General features: G+C 46.1%; 1 protein-coding gene across 1 annotated transcript; it reads left to right on the top strand.

Annotated features, from left to right (window-relative positions):
* The first annotated feature begins 1,694 nt into the window (after nt 1–1,694).
* On the top strand, nt 1,695–20,526 carry WBP11 (WW domain binding protein 11). Its single transcript, XM_073327350.2, has 12 exons — nt 1,695–2,000; nt 4,678–4,799; nt 5,422–5,453; nt 7,258–7,351; nt 7,878–8,074; nt 10,391–10,524; nt 11,349–11,548; nt 13,023–13,214; nt 13,904–14,005; nt 14,774–15,085; nt 18,360–18,542; nt 19,384–20,526. The coding sequence occupies exons 2-12, from the start codon at nt 4,736–4,738 to the stop codon at nt 19,800–19,802; spliced, it is 1,929 nt and encodes a 642-aa protein (XP_073183451.1). The 5' UTR covers nt 1,695–2,000; nt 4,678–4,735; the 3' UTR covers nt 19,803–20,526.
* The last annotated feature ends 985 nt before the right edge of the window (nt 20,527–21,511 follow it).

The following is a 21,511-nucleotide window of genomic DNA, read 5'->3' as shown; positions in this document are numbered from 1 at the left end:
GGAGAAGAGGGAGCTCATCTCTGTGAAATACTCCTATCAGAGGTTGTGGCAAGCAAGCTGTCCCACAGAATACGGAGCATGGGGGCAGTGACCTCACAGAGGCCTGTGGCAGGTCAGCAGTCCTGCATGATCCAGATGAGGCAGCTACCTCACAGAGGTATATGCAGATAAACCAGACAGGAGGAACCTTGTGCTTTACCTTGAAACAGGCTAAAGTCAACTGTAAATTAGCCCAGACATTTACCAAATTCTTCTTTCTAAATCCAACAAAAGTATAATTTGGGTGGTTATTTTTATTTGTAAGGGGACTGTTGGCCCCTTACTAAAATTTAATGTTTTTTTGGGCTGTGAAAAAATGTATGCCCTGACCACAGTAGTTAGGTCAACCTAACCCTGGATGGAGAGGAAGGAAGGAAAAGTCATTGGGAGAGAATGAAGAAGGGACAAAGGGCATATGACAGAGATTGGAAGTACCTGTGAGAGGACTGGGGGAAAAAAAAAGGATGGCGATTATAGTTGTAACCACTAGGATTTTATTTTTTGGTAAAATTTTCCCCATGTTGCTATTAGTTCAGCTTCCCTATTAGCAGCAAAGATGAGAGCAGATCAGGGTACAAGTGGCTACTAGCATTTAAAGCATCTTGCCATGTAACAGTACTGCCAAGTCTTGTAACATTTGGTGTTTTTCTTAAAGTCCCAGCTCCTGAAAATATGTAATTATGTAAGAATTTCAGCTTTAAAACAAAGAAGGCTTTAGTGCTTATGGCTTCGGAGGAAAGGATGAAAAAGTTATTTAAGTGCAGCATAAAGTTCAAAAACTATAAGGCAAATCAAAAGAACCCAATATTTTATATTTTAAACCAATCTCAAGATTTTTGGGGGTGTGTGGGAGAACTGACTCATGATTCTTGACTGGGTGGAGTTGGTAATATGACATGTAGCTACATTTAGCCTGCACCAGGGGCAAGAGAGGGAAAAAAGCACATGTGGGCACTGGAAGTGCTGGCCTGGAATGGGCAGGACATATTAGGCGGTAGGAGCAGAGAAGGGAGAAATCAGAAGCGCAGGAAACCAGCAGGAGGCCTATCTGGTGCCTGCAATTTAGGCCTGGTCTGCACTAAAAGGTTAGGTTGACCCAGTTGTGTCACTCAGGGGAGTGAAAATCCACAGCCCAGTGTACACAGCCCTAGGTCGATGGAAGAATTCTTCCCTGGACCTCGCGTCTCCGGAGGTGGATTAACTACGCTGGCAGGAGAACGCCTCCGATCGGCGCAGCCCGTGTCTACACCGAAGCTGGGGCTGGCTGGATTAAACCAAAAGCACTTTCCCCTGGTGCGAAGGGCCAGAGAAGCAGAGGACTCAGCGAAGCCCGGGATCACGCGCTGGGAAAACAGCAGAGGCGGTGCAGGGCAAAGGCGCCCAACCAGGGCACCGAGCACAGCCTGGGGGCAGAAGCTGCGCGAGAGCCGAGGCGGCGAGCAGGGCGCGTGACAGCAGGAGGGGCGGGGCAGGGGGCGAGGGGAGCTCAGAGAAGGTCACGCAGCCTGGTAACCCCGGGAGCCGGAGGCGGGGCATAAGCAGCCCCGCCCCCAGTCCGTCGGCGCCTGTCGGCCCGCGCAGCCTCGCGGCGTGCCCAGAGCTGGGACACGCCCCCTCCTCCGCTGTTACCGCCCCTTTCCACTGCAGCCTCACGTGATCCCCCTCTCGGGCGACTGGGCTAATAGTCGGCAGAGCCCGCTTCCCTCCTTCCGCCGCACCATCGAGCCTGAGGAGGTCTGTTCTAGAGCGGCCCGGGGAGGGCGACGCTCCGGCGGCCGATTTCCGGCACCTCTAAGACTCTCGCGCCCAACCGGTGGTTCCGGGGCGGAAGTGGCGCGCGAGTCCCGCCCGCGACCATTCAAGATGGCGGCGATGCCGAAGAGGCGAGGAGCTGGGGGTACAGCGTAGAAACCACCGCCCCGCAGCGAGGCAGAGGAGCTCGGCTCCCGCCCTTCAGAGGGGTGAGAGGAGCAGAGTAGGGCGGGAGACCGACCGACCGCTGGCGGTGCTCCTGCGGGTCCCTGGGCTGCTTCTCTGCCCTCGTCTTTCTCCCCCTCCCCCTCTCAGGGGAGAGGAGCAGCCCAGGGGCTTGCCGGGCCGCGGGGGAGAGAGGGGGAGGGGGTGTTATCGCGGAGCTGTAGGAGGTGGGGTTCTGCCGGCCCCCAGGCGCACACAGGCCCGGCCCAGGCTGGCGGCTCTGGGGGAAGGAGCCGCAATGCCGGGGAAGTTTTCAGGCGGTGGGAGCCGGGTGGCTAGGGGTGGGGGCAGGTAGCGGCATGAAGCCGGTTGTGGTCAGCAGAGCAAGGGCTTGTTCCCAGCCGCATCTGTGTCTCATGCTCACTGTTGGCTCGGACCTTATGTCTTGTAGGCCTGGAGTCTGTACAGGGAAGGGGCTCGTACCCAGCTGTCCTGTATCGAGACAAGGTGGGGTTACGGCTACCAACAAGTTAATGGCCCGAGCGTCTGGTGTCCTCAGGGTTTTCGAAGCGGGATGGTGGGGGAGGCGATCTCACTATTACATACCTGAGAAATGCAGAGTTTGGGACCCTTATGTGAGAGAGATAAATCTGTTAATTCCCTGCCCTGTAGCGTTCCTGGCTAGAGAAAGAATGGTCTGAGAAATCAAACTCGTGTTGCCTTAACTGTCCATAAGAGATGGCTTATTTTATCAGTGAACACACAATCTAGACTGCTTTAGTTGTAAGCATGGCTGTTATGGCGCTTTATAGCCAGACAGTACAGATAAAAGCATTTTACAAATGCTGAATTAACCAGTATATTGAATGCAATCATTCGTAGCTCTTCAGTAAGGGTCCAATCTGCTCACATACTCAGGGCACCTAATGCCACATTAGTGCACTGCTCAGTACCTTAAGGGCAATCATTTGATTATAATTATCATTATATGGCAGATGATTCGAAGTTTCATTAGACACAAGCTAGCATGTCTTCATATCCAAACTTTATAGCTCCAGATAATCAAATTAGAGCACTTGCATAAAAAGAGGAAAGGTTAGTATGATGACAGATCTTCACACTTTGTACTAGAGACACAATTTATGAAGAAAAATTCTAAATCCAGATGTTCAACAATGCACATTTTTGAGACTCTTCACGTAAAGGAGAGCAGATGATAAACTTGTATCCTTGTGATAGAGAAGTGATTAGTACGGGATGTATGGAAAGAGTGTACAGAGAGGTATACGTGGTAGGCTGCAGCAGGACGATAGAGCTTGTGCAGCCTTAGATTCAACTGGATGTCATGTTTCCATTTGGATAGTTGTTTAATGGAACACACTAACTTTTGAACATCGGATCAATTCTAAAATTTCAAAGAATGTTCTAGATATCAGTGGGCAGAAGAACACTATTGATTTTGAGGAAGGGGAAAGGGGACATGCAGAGATTCTGCCATTGATTTAGCAGAGCTGCCCACAGCTTCAGGTACCTCTGTAGTTGTTTACAGATTAAATAACTCATCGATGAAGCTAACACCTTGCAACATAACAATACGCCATCTCTTCTCTGTCCATCCTCCCAATAGAATTTGATGTTGACATCCTGAGTGATTTATCTCCCAGACAAGAAGAAGAGCAGTAATAAAGGGGGGAGAGTAGGGGGACACAGAGCCGTGGCATGTAGGCCAGTGGAGAAGAACTGTGCAAAGAAGGGGGAACCCTGTTATGAGGGAAGGGGGAACGTGGGACACAGAACTCCTGGAATGGGGGTGAAATGGGAGATCACACTGAACCCCTGGTGAGGGGGAGAATCGAGAACCCTGCAGTGGGAGGATTGGACGGCACTTGGAGATCCTGTCATGAGGTTGGGAGTGTTTCAGGGAGTCCCTGAAATAGAAAGGGATGAGATGATGGCATACAAGGAGTTGGTGCAAGGGGAGAGGGAGGAATGCAAGGAGCCCATGGTGTTTGCAATGAGCTCTGCCCTACAAGTCTGCTCAGGCCTACTGCCTGAACCCAGCTGACCAAGCCCTAGAGGATTGAGTAATTTTCCAACCCAACCCTGACATTCGTCCCCAAACCTGAATCAGCCCTGCTGTTCTCCTCCTGCCCATGCTGTTGGAGCTGCAGCAGCTGTGGGCCATCCTGCTGCAGTGTGTGAGCTGCAGAATGACAGGCACTTGGACTGTTCAGCATGCTCACTTTGCAGTTCACACAGTGCAGCGAGATGGTGGTGGCCACCAGGAGCAGAGCATGCAGCCGCTGCTGTGCTGACCCCATTGCAGAGCAGACATGAGCCCAGGAGGGTCTGGCTGTTTTCACACCCGACCTGGGCCTGACACTTGTAGTTGTGTTGGGCTTAGGTTGAGTTGCAGGGCTCTACTCTGATTACAGAAGCAACAAAGTGTGCAAAACCCTAGTAAATACATTATACTTTTCATTTGCTTATTGAAATGAATGAGATGCAGTAGTCATTTGCTGACAAAATGGTGTGTTTGTGCATCTTTGTATGTTTGCCTGAGTTTGCAGTGGCATTCTGTACATTCTTGAGAGCTGGGATTTAGGGAGGCGATAGACATTTGAGTTTCTGGGAAAACAAGCACTAATGCGGGGGGAAGAGAAGGAATTGGAGTATGCAGACTACTACATATGGTGTGTGATGTGGCTTTTTCTTTTTCAGGTGTCTTTTTTTTTTTTTCCCCCTGGTTTAAAGAAGCAATAAAAAAAAATTGGTCAAAATGGGGCGGAGATCAACATCCTCCACCAAGAGTGGGAAGTTCATGAACCCTACAGACCAGGCCCGTAAGTATCCACTAAATTTATTGTTGTAAGCATGGTTAATTCATCTGAGATAAAGATGGAATGAAAGCTGGTTGGGAGTCAGGTCAGATTCCACAAGCATTGTGTAGTTAGAGGAGGAAACGACTACACATATCTATTCCTCCTGTATTAATGTAATTACTAAGATTCTGATGGTCAGATAAGCATCTCGAAACAAGCAAAAAGATCAACTCTCACTATCAAGTACTTCAGCTGGTTATTATTAGCAATGTTTTAAGTTTGTCAAAAATGTAGATTTTTTTTAAAAAAATGTTGTTTCTATTCTGTACATAGAATATTTCAGTTTCTAAGGTGTTAATCATTTAGTGAGCATTAAATTCATACGGTCTTGTTTCCAAAAGACTGCTTAGTCCCGAACTTGTTACATCGATTAGGTGGTTGTGTATAGAAATATCTCTGCTTTTGGAGGAGTGGGGTTGCCAGTATGGCCATCTGTTGTCGTCTTTCTTCTGTAATGGGTATGAAATATGATTGTTTCTAATCGAATATCCAAGACTGTAAAAGTGGGGGTGGATAAAATTTGGCTTTTTGATCACAAGCTGTTAAGAAACAGGACTCCAGTAGTCATTTCTCTCCTCTGCAGGAAAGGAGGCCCGGAAGAGGGAGCTGAAGAAGGTAAGACGCTATTACCATCCTTAAGAACACCTGGCTAACACCATTCTAATATGCATCACATTCCCAACTGTTATGGGCTTGAGACAATAGGTAGAATCCAGACTTTATGGTTGGCTCCTCAGGAGTCACTTTCTTTCTGTGGAAAATGTTGTCTGACCAATTAATTTAAAGGAATGTTTCAGCTGGGATCAAGTGGAGTGCCCCAAGGGTTGGTCCTGGGGCCGGTTTTGTTTAATACGTTCATTAGTTATCTGGAAGATGGTGTGGATTGTACCCTCAGCAAGTTTACAGATGGCACTAAACTGGGAGGAGTGGTAGATATGTTGGAGAGTAGGGATAGGATAGAGAGGGACCCAGACAAATTAGAGGATTGGGCCAAAAGAAATCTGATGAGGTTCAATAAGGAAAAGTGCAGGGTCCTGCACTTAGGACGGAAGAATCCCATGCACTGTTAAAAGACTAGGAACTGAGTGGCTAGGCAGCAGTTCTGCAGAAAAGGACCTAGGGGTTACAGTGGACGAGAAGCTGGATATAAGTAAACAGTGTGCCGTTGATGCCAAGAAGGCTAACGGCATTTTGGGGCTGTATAAGTAGGAGCATTGCCAGCAGATCGAGGGACGTGATCATTCCCCTCTATTCGGCCTTAGTGAGGCCTCATCTGGAGTACTGTATCCAGTTTTGGGCCCCACGCTACAAGAAGGATGGGGAAAAATTTGAGAGAGTCCTGTGGAGGGCAACAAAAATTTTTAGGGGGCTGGAGTGCATGACTTATGAGGAGAGGCTGAGGGAACTGGGATTATTTAGTCTGCAGAAGAGACGAATGAGGGGGGATTTGATAGCTGCTTTCAGCTACGTGAAAGTGGGTTCCAAAGAGGATGGAGCTAGACTGTTCTTGGTACCAGATGACAAAACAAGGAGTAATGGTCTCAAGTTGCAGTGAGGGAAGTTTAAGTTGAATATTAGGAAAAACTTTTTCGTTAGTAGGGTGGTGAAGCACTGGAATGCGTTACCTAGGGAGGTGGTGGAATCTCCTTCCTTTGAGGTTTTTAAGGTCAGGCTTGACAAAGCCCTGGCTGGGATGATTTAGTTGGGGATTGGTCCTCCTTTGAGCAGGGGGTTGGACTAGATGACCTCCTGAGGTCCCTTCCAGCCCTGATATTCTGTGATTCAATGGTTCTCATCCAAGGGTATGCGTACCCTTAGGGGTACACAGAGGTCTTCCGGGGGTACATCAACTCATCTAGATATTTGCTTAGTTTTACAACAGGCTACATAAAAAGCACTAGCAAAGTCAGTACAAACTAAAATTTCATAACAGACAATGACTTGTTTATATTGCAGTGAAATGTAAGTACAATATGTAGATTCCAGTTGATTTATTTGATAATTATATGGTAAAAATGGGAAAGTCAGCAATTTTTCAGTAATAATGTGCTGTGACACTTGTATTTTTATGTCTGATTTTCTAAGCAAGTAGTTTTTAAGTGAGGGAACTTGGGGGTGTGTAAGACACATCAGATTCCTGAAAGGGGTACAGTAGTCTGGAAAGATTCAGAGCCACTGCTTAACTCACTTTTAAAATGGACCTTATAGGGTGGTGTGGAGTGATTAACGTTTGTAAAGCACTTTGAAAAGAACGGATGAATTTATTTCTCTTTCCTGGGGGAGTTCTTTGAACACATTTAGAAGTCCCAGAAACCTGAACTACAAAGAGAAATGTGTGATACCATAGATTATATCTGTTCCCCTGTTTATCCTAGAACAACAGCACTATTCCTAATTCTTTATTCTCTGACCTTCTCAGAACAAGAAGCAGCGGATGATGGTACGAGCAGCTGTACTTAAGATGAAAGATCCCAAACAGATCATTCGGGACATGGAAAAATTGGATGAGATGGGTGAGTGGGTACCATCTGGAGGGACTTGCATTTAGAGTGAGAGGAGAGATGGAAGGATCTGATAAGATGGGAGGTGAGAATTGAGAGATGGGACAAGATGGGTTTAGGGGTTAATGGAGGGACTATGTGGGTTGTAACTGTAGAAACTTTACCAAATACTGGCTTTTGCTTGTTAGAAGGATTGGAGAAGGAAAGTGGGTAAATGGTTCTTGGAACGGGAATAGATGATGAACTTTTTCAAGGTAATTGGATATTGGAGAATTTTGGATGGCTAGACGTTCCTTTGGAAGACAGAAGGATAGACATATTGTCTCTAATTGCTGTGATAAAGGAGACAACCCCTTTAAGGCTGTGGAGACCTGATGGAAAGCTGATTCAGATAGTCACTGTCATTGTCACCAGAGGTTGCTATATTGAACATGTGTGCAGTTTATGCAGTTGGGTAATCATGGCTTCTGTTGCAAGTCTCCCCTATAATTTCCTTTTTGGAATTGTTTGTTGCCTTGGTCCTACTCTCCCGGATCAGAGTTTAACCCAGTACAGCAGCCACAACTTAATGAGAAGGTGCTGAAGGACAAGCGTAAGAAGCTGCGTGAGACCTTTGAGCGAATTCTGCGGCTCTACGAGAAGGAGAATCCTGACATCTACAAAGAACTGCGCAAGCTGGAAGTGGAGTATGAGCAGAAGAGATCGCAGCTCAGCCAATACTTCGATGCTGTCAAGGTAACATTGTTGCATACTTGGTCCTCAGTCCCTGCCACGTTGAGTATTTTCAGCAAGCTGCATACCGTGCACCATGGCTGCCTCCTCAGGCATAGTACTTTAGCCGGGACATGATGAATCATCAATATGTCCTCAGCATCCCTGTGATGTGCTATATTTACAGGGAAGGATGGTTTTGGAATGGTTTTACAATGGAAGCCCTAACTATCTTGCATACCCTGGCTTGTGAGATATGTCTTTTGGAACATGAGTGAAGCTAATTTTGTTTAAAAACCCTCTTAAGTTTGTATGCATGTAATTTGTGTCTCTCAGCATTTATTTATAAGTGTTTCTGCTGTAGTATCTGAGTCCCTAAGCTCTGTCCCAGTCAACTATAAATCCTTCCTATAATGAATGCTTCCCAGATACTCTGGAAGGACATGGTGTTCTTGCCTACAGTATATCTTTGTTTGGGAACTAAGGGCATGTCTACACTAAAAACTTAAGTTGACCTATATTAGGTTGACTTATAGCCACCACAGTAATTACAGTGGTGTTTCATACCCACACTACCCTCCTTCAGTCAGTGGTGTGCATCCTCGCCAGGACCGCTTCCACCAACCTAATGCAGTATGGGGAGCTGAGAGTCGGGCTCTGAGCTCCATTTGCAGCTCCCCACTGGGTGCCTGGCTGCCCCACAGGCTCCCCACCAGCTCCACCCCCCCGCTTCCCCCCCAAAATAGTTCTCTGTTCCCTGCTGGGAGCCTGGCTATCCCTGGCTCTCGGCTATCAGCTCCCTGCTGGAAGCAGGGCAGCTGCCTGGACTCTGACCATGGAGTCAGGACTCCTGGAGCAGCCCAGCTGGGAGCCTGGGGAGCAGCCCAGCTGGGAGCCTGGGGAGCAGCCCAGCTGGGAGCCTGGGGAGCAGCCCAGCTGGGAGCCTGGGGAGCAGCCCAGCTGGGAGCCTGGGGAGCAGCCCAGCTGGGAGCCTGGGGAGCAGCCCAGCTGGGAGCCTGGGGAGCAGCCCAGCTGGGAGCCTGGGGAGCCTGGACCCAGGGGGTAGCCTGACTGGAAGTAGGGAGGACAATCTTGTCAATTTCGTGGCTCCAGCACAGAGCCAGACATTGACAAGAAAGACAGCCAACAGCTGATGTAAGTAAGACAGTGTCTACCACAGAGGAGGGCAAACAATGGCCTGCGGGCCACATCCGGCCCTCAGGACCGTCCTGCTCGGCTCCTGAGCTCCCAGTTGGGGAGGCTAGTCCCCGGCCCCTCTCCTGCTGTCCCCCCTCCCCTGCAGCCTCAGTTCGCCACGCTGTCAGCACTCTGGCCTGCTGCTCCTGCTGGTAAGGGCAGTGGTATGGCTGGCTCCAGCGGGTCTGCAAGCTCCTGCTGCTCTGAGCGGCATAAGGGGGCGGGGAGCATTGGGGTTGTATAAGGGGCAGAGGGTCCCGGGGTGCAGTCGGGACAGGGAGCGGTTGGATGGGGAGGAGGTTCGGGGGGGGGAGGGGAGTGGGGACGGTCAGGGGACGGGGAACAGGGGCGGTTGGATAGGTGTTGGAGTCCCGGGGGACCTGTCAGGGGACAGGGCTGTCAGGGGACAGGGAGCAGGGGGTGGGGTCCTGGAGGGGGTGGTTAGGCTTGGGGGTCCTGGGGAGGGCTGGTCAGGGGACAAGGAGCGGGGTGGGGGGGTAGGATGGGTTGGGGGTAGGAATTGGGAGGGGGCGGGGGCCAGGCTGTTTGGGGAGGCACAGCCTTCCCTATCTGGCCCTTCACACAGTTTTGCAACCGCGATGTGGCCCACAGGCCAAAAAGTTTGCCCACCCCGGTCTACAAGGGGTGTTGTACTAACTGCTTCTGTTAAAGGCTTATGCTTTTCCTGGAGGTGGGGTTATGTCTATGTAGGAGGGCACTTAACATTGGAGGGAGGAAGGTGGCAGTGTGTACACTGACATAGGTCGACATAAACTGCCTTATGTCGAGATAACTGTGGTGTAGACCAGGGCTAAGTATCTTAAGAGGAATATAAGCTTGATCAGGTTTTGATTATTTGAATGGGGAAATGTTTTCCGCTAGCTGAGCTCTGTGTGTTACCTTTGACCAAAGAGGCCTTAATATCTTATGCTCGTGATCTGTTTCTCCAAATGTTCATTCGGGGTCTAACACAAAGAGTGACCTACAAACCAGTTGGACAGGCACCCTTGTAAATAACCATTTTTATGAGGGAAGGAACTGACTCCTTACCCTCTATAGTCTATAAAGTGAGGAGTGTGCACGTGATCCTCTTCCCTCTGCCTCCTAAGAGATTAACCTGTTTGTTGTTTGTATTTCTTGCAGAATGCACAACACGTTGAGGTGGAGAGTATACCCCTGCCAGACATGCCTCATGCCCCCTCCAACATCCTTATACAGGATATCCCCCTACCTGGGGCTCAACCACCTTCTATCCTCAAGAAAACATCAGCCTATGGGTAAGAGGGAAGTGTCATGGAGGGGTAATAAATGCTAAACACCCATGCGTTGCAGGTGGGTATAGAGGGTTGTTGATAGAAGTGATGTTTGGGAGAGGGGAATTGGAAGTTCTGAGGGAGTGATGAATCCTTCGTTCTGTATGTATTTCCCCTCTGTTTTTGCTGTTAAAACCCTTCTTTATGCCTTGGTCGTCTCTCATATTGACTCTGATAAGTGTGTCTGGTCTTCCTGCATATCTACTTTTGCACATTAGTCCACCTTAAGCTCCATTGCTAGAGTTCTCTCTTCCCACTGTTCTCACTGCAATACCCCTTTTGGTCGTAAATACTTTCATAGGCTTCTTGTCTGCTGCTGTGTTAAATTCAAGTTTCTATTTCACCTCTTAATCTGGCCTGTCTCTCTCATGTCCTCCTGCTCTCCCTTTCCTCTTACTGATTACTTAGCACCCTTTTATTTGTCAGCTTCATGGTGTCTTCATTTTGCCCCCTATGTTTGCATCAGTTCCCACTTGTCCTTACTCTTCTCCTTCTGTCTTCCTTTAAGCCTATTTCTTCCATAAAGCTTTCTTAACTCTAATATCCATCAGCAGTGTCTCCAAACCCTCCCACATTTAATTGGTGACCTCTTTTTTTGAGTCAGTTCATAAATTCGTTGGGCAAGGACCATGCCTTACTCTGTTTTTGTAAATTTCTAATGTATTTTCATAGCACTTAGGACAGGAACAGCTGGATCATTGTCTAAATGGTTGCTGTGAAGGTGATTGTGAGGAACTGGGACAGATTTTTGTGTTTATCTCCTTTACACTTTTTTTTTTAATATCCAGCCCTCCAGTCCGGCCCATTTCTGTACTTCCACCTCCTGGACTTGGCGTTCCACGGTTACCCCCAGGTCGGAAGCCCCCTGGACCTCCTCCAGGGCCTCCCCCACCCCAAGTCCTACAGATGTATGGCCGTAAAGTGGGCTTCACTTTAGAGATGGCCCCTTGGAGGCGAGAGGAAGAGATTTCTTACAGTCCTGACATAGGTAAAAAGCTGCTCCTCCTTTGTCCCAGTCCTCATGTTATCCCTGTACTGGAGATTTACCTTGACTTCTGTCTGATCTTCCACTGATAGTGCTACGGTGAATGTGGTGTGCACTGGCATTGCCATTGTGACTTAACTGGGAGGAATGTGCAGGCTTGTATTATCTGAGACTGGTTTCTGTAGGTTCACAGAGAATGTTCTTACTGTATGAAAGATTGAAATAACTACAAAGCTTGGCCAAATGATAACTAAGGTAAGATAAATTTGCAAGTGTTTGAAGGGTGTTGAATCCTCTGAGGTGAAGAACCTGTCTAGATGGTTATAGTTAAGTGGAATGGAATGAAATTGAATAAAGGGGGGAAATGAGACTGGATATCAATAAGCCTTTGCTGCTAATAGTTAAATCTCATACACTAGAGAATAATTTCCTAAGGGAAATGATAGAAAACGCCATCATGTGATTGGACAAAACCATCTGAAAAACTATCCTACTGGGGGGGAGAGAATTTTCCAGTTTAGACTTTTGAGAGCAAAAGTCTCATGTCTCAGATGCGTGCCCTTTGAGTTTTGGAGATAGCATCCTTCATTTAAATGATTATGCTCCTAAACCTCTTGGGAGGTGCTGGTATGCTGCATAATTTAATGTCAGTTAATTTAACATCAGTTACATTTCCTTATCAAATGTCAAAGCTTCAAGTTATAACTTTCAAATACTGGGTTTTACACTAGTGCATTGTTGAATGGGAGAGAAATCTGCCCCCAGGATGGATGGCTGCAAGATTGTGGGATCCCGCATTTTAAAATCTCCCCAGCTAGCATCATTCAGAAAAGTTGTGCATGTTCTTTCATTCCCACCCAAAGTGTTTCTCATTAGCACCTGTAGGATTAGTAGCACCAGAAGTTAAACTAATTAGACTGTCCAATTTCATTTAATTCCTACTGGACCTCCATATATTGCATAGTGAAACTAAGTTTATCAGCTTATGCACATAATGGAGTGCTATGTAGACATAACATTAGGACTTGGGGGACTAGAAAAGGCACAAAGTAGAGTGACCAGAGAAATTCAGAAAGGTAGAAATGGATAAATAGAAATGAACTGGTGAATTTTAGAGTGCAGATATTGTTCAGTAGCCAAAAAAAAAAAAGCAATGGTGATAGCTGATTGGACTAGTAACAAAACAACCTCAGATAAGATCTCCATCCTAGAGTTTATTTTACCCTCCTTTTGTTCCCCTCTCCCCATTCCTAGATAGCGAAATGAAATTACTGTGTTCTATCAGAAATAGAACTAGTTAACTCTCCACTTGGAGGGGGATCTGAAAGGATAAATGCTAGACAATGTATTTCTGTTCCTCACTGGAATGGAGTTTGGAATGAGTTCTGTAACTATAGAAATAAACCTAAGATGACATATATTCTCATTCTTCCATGCTGGTGTGCTTTGCTTCCTGATATTCTGCTCTTCTTCTCAGGTCAGCGAGGGCACGATGATGATGCCTCCAGTACCAGTGAAGATGAAGGGTATCCTGAGGACATGGATCAAGACAGGCATGATGACAGTAGTGATGACAGTGATAGTGACAGATCAGATGCAGACAGCGAAGGCGATGAATTCCTGCATCGTGACAATGAAAATGAAAGGGAGGGTGAAGACAAGAAATCAGGTTTGTGTGGTGGGAACTCCACTTCATTATTGTCTGAAAAGTGACATAAAATAGGACTACATCATAGTCTGAAAAGTGACGCTCTTATTTCTGTTTGCTCTGTAGTTATGAGGCTGAAAGGAGAGCAAACTGAATTCTGTTCTGGCTCAACTAACTAAATTATTACCTAAGTTCCTATTACAGAATTTTTATTACTGCTGATAAATGAGTCAGAAAGCACCTAGCTGGAATTTGAGATTCCAGGCTGAGGTTGCAACATTAGTATTCAAATTTATCTGCTTTGTTAGAATATATACACACTTGACCTGGAGCATTCAGTCAGAAACAAGGAACTTCACAATACAATTTTTAGTTCCATGTCAGAGTAGAACCACACTTTAATGACTTGAGACTTTTCAAAAGAACTGTACAAGATACATAACTGAATTTCAGGCTTATCAAAGACAGTCTACTTCACTCACTGTAGAAGAGCATCAACCATCCATTCAACTATTTGAGTGGAAGTCAGGAACACTGTTTATTTGAAACTGATGGTAATTTTAGGTTAGCAGAATGTAATAAGGCAAATAACACCGATGTTATGTTACCATTTTGAAAAGAGTCACAAGATATTTAATTTGCTATCCACATCAAATAACTTTTCTTGTATATATTTGATCTCTCCCTTTTCCCTGTGCTTATCTCTGCAGGGCTTAGTGTGCGGTTTGCCGACATGCCTGGGAAGTCACGGAAAAAGAAAAAGAACATGAAGGAACTGACTCCACTTCAGGCTATGATGTTGCGAATGGCAGGTGAGAACATAAATTCCCTAGCTAGTAAACAAAATATTTAGCTTTTTTAAAAAAAAATGTTTTTGCTTGCTTCATTTCTCAACCTTAATGAAGATAACTTAGACTAATGAAACATTAATATTTGTTTTTAAGGGGAGTAAGGAGGTGAGGAGAACTTAAAACTGAGTTGCTGTTTAAGTAATATATCTCTTGAGGCAACTTTACTATGTTCTCAATATTCTAAAGCCTTTCAGGATTAAGATGCCCATAAAAGATGCTGCTTCAGATGTATAAAGGTAACCTCATAACTTCATCTACAATAAGATGTCTTTCTCCAGACTTGAGCTCGTTTTTCCTTCCTCATTAAGAACTGCACTTGTGTCAGCTGTTTCACTTGTCTGCTCATATAAAATCACCTTTTTTAAAAAAATGTGAAAGTTTTTTTTACTTTTGTATAATTCAAAGGGCTAAACCAATTTTCCATGGGTTTCCCCCTAAAAATCCCCAAACACTAGCTGTGTGAAGTTATACAAGAGAAATTTCAGCTCAAAAGGAATTGTTAACCCCTGAAAATATGGGGTTGTTATGGCACAGCCTTCTGTGCTCCATGGTAGTGCTGCCAGCGAGAGCTGTACTGTGTTCCTGTTACCTATTTTATATAGTAGCTAAATGAGGCCAGTTTCTTCCCTCCTCCCCATCGCCTTTTTGTGGGGGAGGAGATGATCCTCCATCTCAAGTTTTTCTCTGGTGCGTATTTATAAATGTATCTTGTCTTTTCTTTATCTTCAGGTCAGGAAATCCCCGAGGAGGGGCGAGAAGTGGAGGAATATTCGGAAGAGGAGGAAGAAGAGGATGAAGATGATTCTGAATCTGAAGAGACACCACAGCAGCAACGCAAGGAGGAGTCTCGTCCAGAGACGGGGTCATCATCTACTACACCCTCTCAGCCACAGCAACAGCAGCAACCACCACCACAGCCTGTTCCTCCAACTCAGCTACAGGCACCGCCCATGACTGGGCCTCCCCCTCTGGGACCACCTCCTGCCCCTCCCCTGAGGCCTCCAGGACCACCTACTGGTCTTCCTCCTGGTCCTCCACCAGGTGAACACTTAGCGTATTTTTGTTTAAATTAACTTGCAGCTGCTGAAAGGCGTTAGGTTCCAATCCCAATCCTGCAGACCAAGAGTTGGCTTGTTATTCTCTGACCAGCTATAGTGGCAGTGCAGGCTTCCCTTAAACTGTCCTTTGAATGTGTTTCAACCCTTACCTGGAGAGGGAAACATACTTATGTGAAGGAAATTTGATACCATTCTTATTCAGTAGTAGTAAGCCAGATGGCCAATTAGTGCCTGTTCCGATGTTGGTTTTGCAATGTAAGCACCTATTTTACCTGCAACTGGAGGGAGACAGCGACTTGCTTCACATAGATCAGTGAGGAATGATTTGGTCACTACCTATCATGAGAGGAAAGTGATCAGGAACAGTCAGCATGGATTCACCAAGGGAAGGTCATGCCTGACTAATCTAATCGCCTTCTGTGATGAGATTACTGGTTCTGTGGATGAAGGGAAAGTAGTGGATGTATTGTTTCTTGACTTTAGCAAAGCTTTTGACACGGTCTCCCACAGTATTCTTGTCAGCAAGTTAAAGAAGTATGGGCTGGATGAATGCACTATAAGGTGGGTAGAAAGTTGGCTAGATTGTCGGGCTCAATGGATAGTGATCAATGGCTCCATGTCTAGTTGGCAGCCGGTGTCAAGTGGAGTGCCCCCGAGGTCGGTCCTGGGGCCGGTTTTGTTCAATATCTTCATAAATGATCTGGAGGATGGTGTGGATTGCACTCTCAGCAAATTTGCGGATGATACTAAACTAGGAGGAGTGGTAGATATGCTGGAGGGCAGGGATAGGATACAGAGGGACCTAGACAAATTGGAGGATTTGGCCAAAAAAAATCTGATGAGGTTCAATAAGGATAAGTGCAGGGTCCTGCACTTAGGACGGAAGAACCCAATGCACCGCTACAGACTAGGGACCGAATGGCTAGGCAGCAGTTCTGTGGAAAAGGACCTAGGGGTGACAGTGGACGAGAAGCTGGATATGAGTCAGCAGTGTGCCCTTGTTGCCAAGAAGGCCAGTGGCATTTTGGGATGTATAAGTAGGGGCATAGCGAGCAGATCGAGGGACGTGATCGTCCCCCTCTATTCGACATTGGTGAGGCCTCATCTGGAGTACTGTGTCCAGTTTTGGGCCCCACACTTCAAGAAGGATGTGGATAAATTGGAGAGAGTCCAGCGAAGGGCAACAAAAATGATTAGGGGTCTGGAACACATGACTTATGAGGAGAGGCTGAGGGAACTGGGATTGTTTAGTCTGCAGAAGAGAAGAATGAGGGGGGATTTGATAGCTGCTTTCAACTACCTGAGAGGTGGTTCCAGAGAGGATGGTTCTAGACTATTCTCAGTGGTAGAAGAGGACAGGACAAGGGGTAATGGTCTCAAGTTGCAGTGGGGGAGGTTTAGGTTGGATATTAGGAAAAACTTTTTCACTAGGAGGGTGGTGAAACACAGGAATGCGTTACCTAGGGAGGTGGTGGAATCTCCTTCCTTAGAAGTTTTTGAGGTCAGGCTTGACAAAGCCCTGGCTGGGATGATTTAATTGGGGATTGGTCCTGCGTTGAGCAGGGGGTTGGACTAGATGACCTCCTGAGGTCCCTTCCAACCCTGATATTCTATGATTCTGTCTGAACTGGATTGCAGAAATTAGCCTAAAAATTAAAATCTCTGTAACCTGTTCTCTAGCCATCTAATTTCGTTAAATAGAATATTGGCTTTGATAGAGTTAGTATATCTAGAACAGTATATAACATGAGCCCAGTGCTATTCCTGTGCACACATACAATGAATAACAAACATGATGTTAATAAGTAAATATAAGGCATGTCCTTCAGTGTTGCTCTTCTCACCCTCCCTAAAACAAAAAAACCCCAAACCCACAACAGCCCTCCACTTTTACTGTTTCCATGAAATCAACAAAGTCTGACTCTACCAGGACAGTGGGGGAAGCAGATTCCAGAGTGAAAGGTCTTACGTTGAAGTCGTTATCTTCAGTTTTTTAAATTTAGGCATTGTTGACTCATTCGCTGTTCTCTCAAATGTCACTGCAGCACATGGTGGGGAAAGAGTCTCGCAGACAGCTACTGGGTAGGGCTGCAGATTCCTCATGAAAAGGAAGTGGGGTACTAGAATAGTCTTGGGAATGTGGTGTGATATGGATCACTTGAATGTCTCTGTAAACAATATCTGTACAGGAGAAATAGGATTTCCCCTTTTGCCAAGCTGTGATGTTGCCACAATAGAGGAAAGGACACTTTTTATGCAACTGTGGAATTTGATACTGCAGTATATTAACTCATTAAATTTCCAAAAAGTGATTTATTTTATATGAGCAATGATCTCTTCAGTGACAGTCCTTAAGATCCGTGAGGCTGCCAGGTTTAGTTCTTATGCTTCAAGACAAAAGCTGACCACTTGGGATCAGGAAGTAAATACCCTCCATCCTAATATATTGCGCAGTCAGTTACATCAAGAAGAAAGCATAAAATTCCCACAAGTAACTGGCTTTCACAGTTGCCAAAGAGGCACTACCAGACTGGATAAAACATTGGTAAAATCTGGTAATGTCATTTTGACAGGATTATAGGCGTTAACGTAATCTTGACACATTTTTCAAACGGGAAATCTCTGATGACTCTAGTTCAGGGACCAGCTTCTCAAAGTGATTCTTTCAAATACCTGCGCATTGGAAAGATCACTTCAGCATGTTGTGTTCTTGGGAATACAGCTCAGCACTGGAGCCTCTCCAGGGACGACTGTGGTGAGAAGAGAGAGAAGTGACTTGGCTTGAACAGCCAAGACACCACGTTGTCTGTGCCTACACTACGAGTTAGGGGTGTGACTCTCCTGCTCATGAATACGTATTAGTGTTAGTGCTCATCGAGCTCGTGGAAAATAGCAGTGTAGCTGTGATAACATAGGTAGTGGCAGTGGAGGCAGGAAGGAGCTGTGCTGAGTACAAACCTGCCTGAAACTGGTAGATATGTGCTCAGCCATTCCTCTGCTACTTACGCTACCATGGCTACACTACTGTTTATGCTTTCACTAGCTCAATGAGAGCAAGCGTCAATATCTGTACACATAGTATAGGCATAGCCTTTGTATAAGGGGTTAAGAAACCATAAGACGAGAAGATCAGTTATGTAGAGGGTTGGCTGATATTGGAGACCGCTCCCCTTAATCAGGTGCTGTTTGATATTACATGATGCAATGTTTTTCCGCCCATGAGTTAAGTTGCCTTTGTTTTGTGTGTATATTTTCAGGGGCTCCTCCATTCCTGAGACCTCCAGGATTGCCAGGTCTGCGTGGGCCTTTACCACGACTCTTGCCACCTGGACCTCCTCCTGGTCGGCCCCCCGGTCCTCCACCAGGCCCACCTCCAGGTCTGCCACCCGGCCCACCCCCACGTGGACCCCCACCTCGTTTGCCACCTCCAGCACCACCAGGTACATTTTTCTGCTTCCTTATTATATGTATTTCATTTTAAACTTTCCCACTGGTGCTTGAGTTAGTACATGCGGTATGGGGAAACATTCTTCCCCAGTACCCTGGCCTCAGACAATCCCATGCTACTTATGTGCCTACATTCAGGCTACATTACTACAAGCACGGCACTGGGTGGCGTAACCTGTTCCCCTCCATTGCAGGTCCCTTGGAGTTGTTACTTTCTGTTTAACGACAACGACTAAGTCCCTGCTGTTCTTGTACCTGGAGGTCTGAATTCCCGTTATGTCAGAATTTGTTTTCATTGTACTATATCACAGATCTGTTCCAGATTGCCTCTTGTGTTGACGTCCCTGTTAGAATTCACATTATTATCTGTATTTTCTTGGGGCCTAGGAGCCCCAGTCATAGACCAGGACCGCATTATGCTAGGCTATGTACAAACACAGAACAAAAGGACAGTCCCTGCAGCTGTCCACTCCTGAAGCAGGGACTATTTACGCCCCACTGGTCACATGCTGCTGATAGTTCTGAAATTCTTATACACATGATGGGAGGTTGTCCATTGTGCTCTAGCACTGGATATATATAGCAGTTCAAGGGAGGGGAATACACAGGGGCCTTAACCTCCATACAAAGCCACAGTGCCTGTCTAGAATTTCCTAAACATTCTTCCTGATGGAGAACAATCTGATGCTGAGGGGCTTGAAAACAATTTGTAAGATTACCTTCTGTAAGATTACCTTCTAACTCGGGGGACCTGCCTCCAACTTACGAGCTTTCTTTGGATTGTTTCCAAGTGCTGTTTCCGCTTGCTCAAACTTTCTGTCCCTCCGTCCACAGGTATCCCTCCTCCTCGTCCAGGCATGTTGCGTCCACCTCTGGTGCCTCCACCAGGGCTTTTCCCGCCGGCTCCCATTCCAAACCCAGGGGTGCTGAGTGCCCCACCCAGTCTGATCCAGCGCCCCAAGGCGGATGACACCAGTGGAGCTACCATTGAGAAGAAAGCCACAGCCACAATCAGTGCCAAGCCGCAAATTACCAACCCCAAAGCAGAGATCACCCGCTTTGTGCCCACTGCCCTGCGAGTGCGACGTGAGAATAAGGGGGCTTCTGCTGTCTCCCAGAGAAAACACGATGATGAGCCTGCTCTCCAATTAACCAAAGCAACCCCTAAGGTTGGCTCCTCTGCCCCTGTCTCTGTGCAGACTAAGGATGATGTGTATGAAGCCTTCATGAAGGAAATGGAGGGGCTACTGTGACGTATCCTCATCCCGGTCAACCTCCTACCTGCTGAGCTCAAATCAGACTACTGTATGGTGGGGAGGTGTATTTCCTGTAATACACCCAGTTACTGAAGGAGACCACCCCCCTGCCCCATCTTCAGTGTGTGTGTGGGGAGAGGGGTTGCGTGATAGAATATTCCACCTACCCGCAGGTTAACTTACCAACAGGCTCAGAATAGAGACCATTGCAGTCAGGTTCTGGTGGGGGCCTTCCTTTCAGAGCCAGAATTGCCACTTCTGTCCTCTTTGTGGGAGGAGGCTAAAATCCAGAAATGACACTATGATGGAATCTTTCTTGGGCCGGTCTTCTGTTTTGCGGGACACTGGTACTGAAAGACAAGTGTGTCTGGCACTCCCACTGGAACCTTTTCACCCTCTGAATGCTTTGGGTAGGGTGCTAGAATAAACTCCTGAGGTACTGGAAATAAGTTGGCAACATTTCATACACACACCTGGTCATTAAGTTTTTATGTTCCATTTTGGTTGTCTTTTGTAAATATTTTGTAATACTGTGTTTTTAGTTGCAGTGAGATTGATTGATCACTTCCTGCAAGGGGGTTATCAAAAAGGTATTTTACTGCATATACTTAATGGGAGTTTTGCACCCTGTCCCCTCCAGAGTCAACTTATTGGCTTCCTGCTGACAGGGAAGACTTCAGTGTGTCTCATGAAAACAATAAATGTTTGATGTACTAAAACACTTGTCGTCTTGTGATCTAGTATCTGTATTAATGCAGTTAGGGGAAAGGCTGTGCATAGCTCCTGGGGAGGGATTATTGCACTGAACTTCATGGAAGAAGCACCTGGCTAGATTTTGAATTAAGTACTATCTTTTAAAAAAATGCTTTATGAAGTTGTGAGCAAACATACTGAAACTGTATCTGTCAACACCTGTACTTCGCTGTATCATTTATAACCCTCACTTGTAATTTATAATCAACCTTTGCGGGTGGAACATGTTATTTTGAGACCTAAAATGTGGAGCTCGCAACAGTTAACAAGCTTCTCTGTTTATGCTGGCAAAGCTTCAACTTGCATCAAGCCTAAAATACTTGATTACATTGGATGTCCCTTAGACTCATGAGAAAGCATATCAAGTTAGAAGTAGAAACAACTTACAGATTTAAGAGTATGAATAATACTTTCACTGACAAGGAAACTTCTAGGCAAAAATTCTGTTAAATTATGTAAAAATTGAGAATATTGCACTAAAAATGTTAAACATTAGGGTTTCCTCACTTTTTAACAAATTGAGATTCTAAATTTAACCTTTCTTCATAAGCCAACTCTCCTTCCACCTATAGGCTATAAAACCCTGTTAGTTCCATTCACCATAGTCCTCCATCTCCTTTTCCATTATGAACTACAGACTACCACCAGCATACATCTACATACTAACCAGATGTATCATTACATTCCCACCATATGGACACAAGCCTCCTGCTCCTCTGGTCCACTTGCTTGTGTTCAAGAGATACCAGTACCTTAACGTCTCTGTACCAAATGACAGGTTTCAGAATAGCCGTGTTAGTCTGTTTTCGCAAAAAGAAAAGGAGTTGTGGCACCTTAGAGACTAACAAATGTATTTGAACATAAGCTTTTGTGAGCTACAGCTCACTTCATCGGATGAAGTGAGCTGTAGCTCACGAAAGCTTATACTCAAATACATTTGTTAGTCTCTACGG

This window comes from Lepidochelys kempii, chromosome 1 (genome assembly GCF_965140285.1).
Source record: "Lepidochelys kempii isolate rLepKem1 chromosome 1, rLepKem1.hap1, whole genome shotgun sequence".
In the NCBI taxonomy this organism is placed as follows: domain Eukaryota; kingdom Metazoa; phylum Chordata; order Testudines; family Cheloniidae; genus Lepidochelys; species Lepidochelys kempii.
This window is presented reverse-complemented; position numbering and strand designations above follow the sequence as displayed.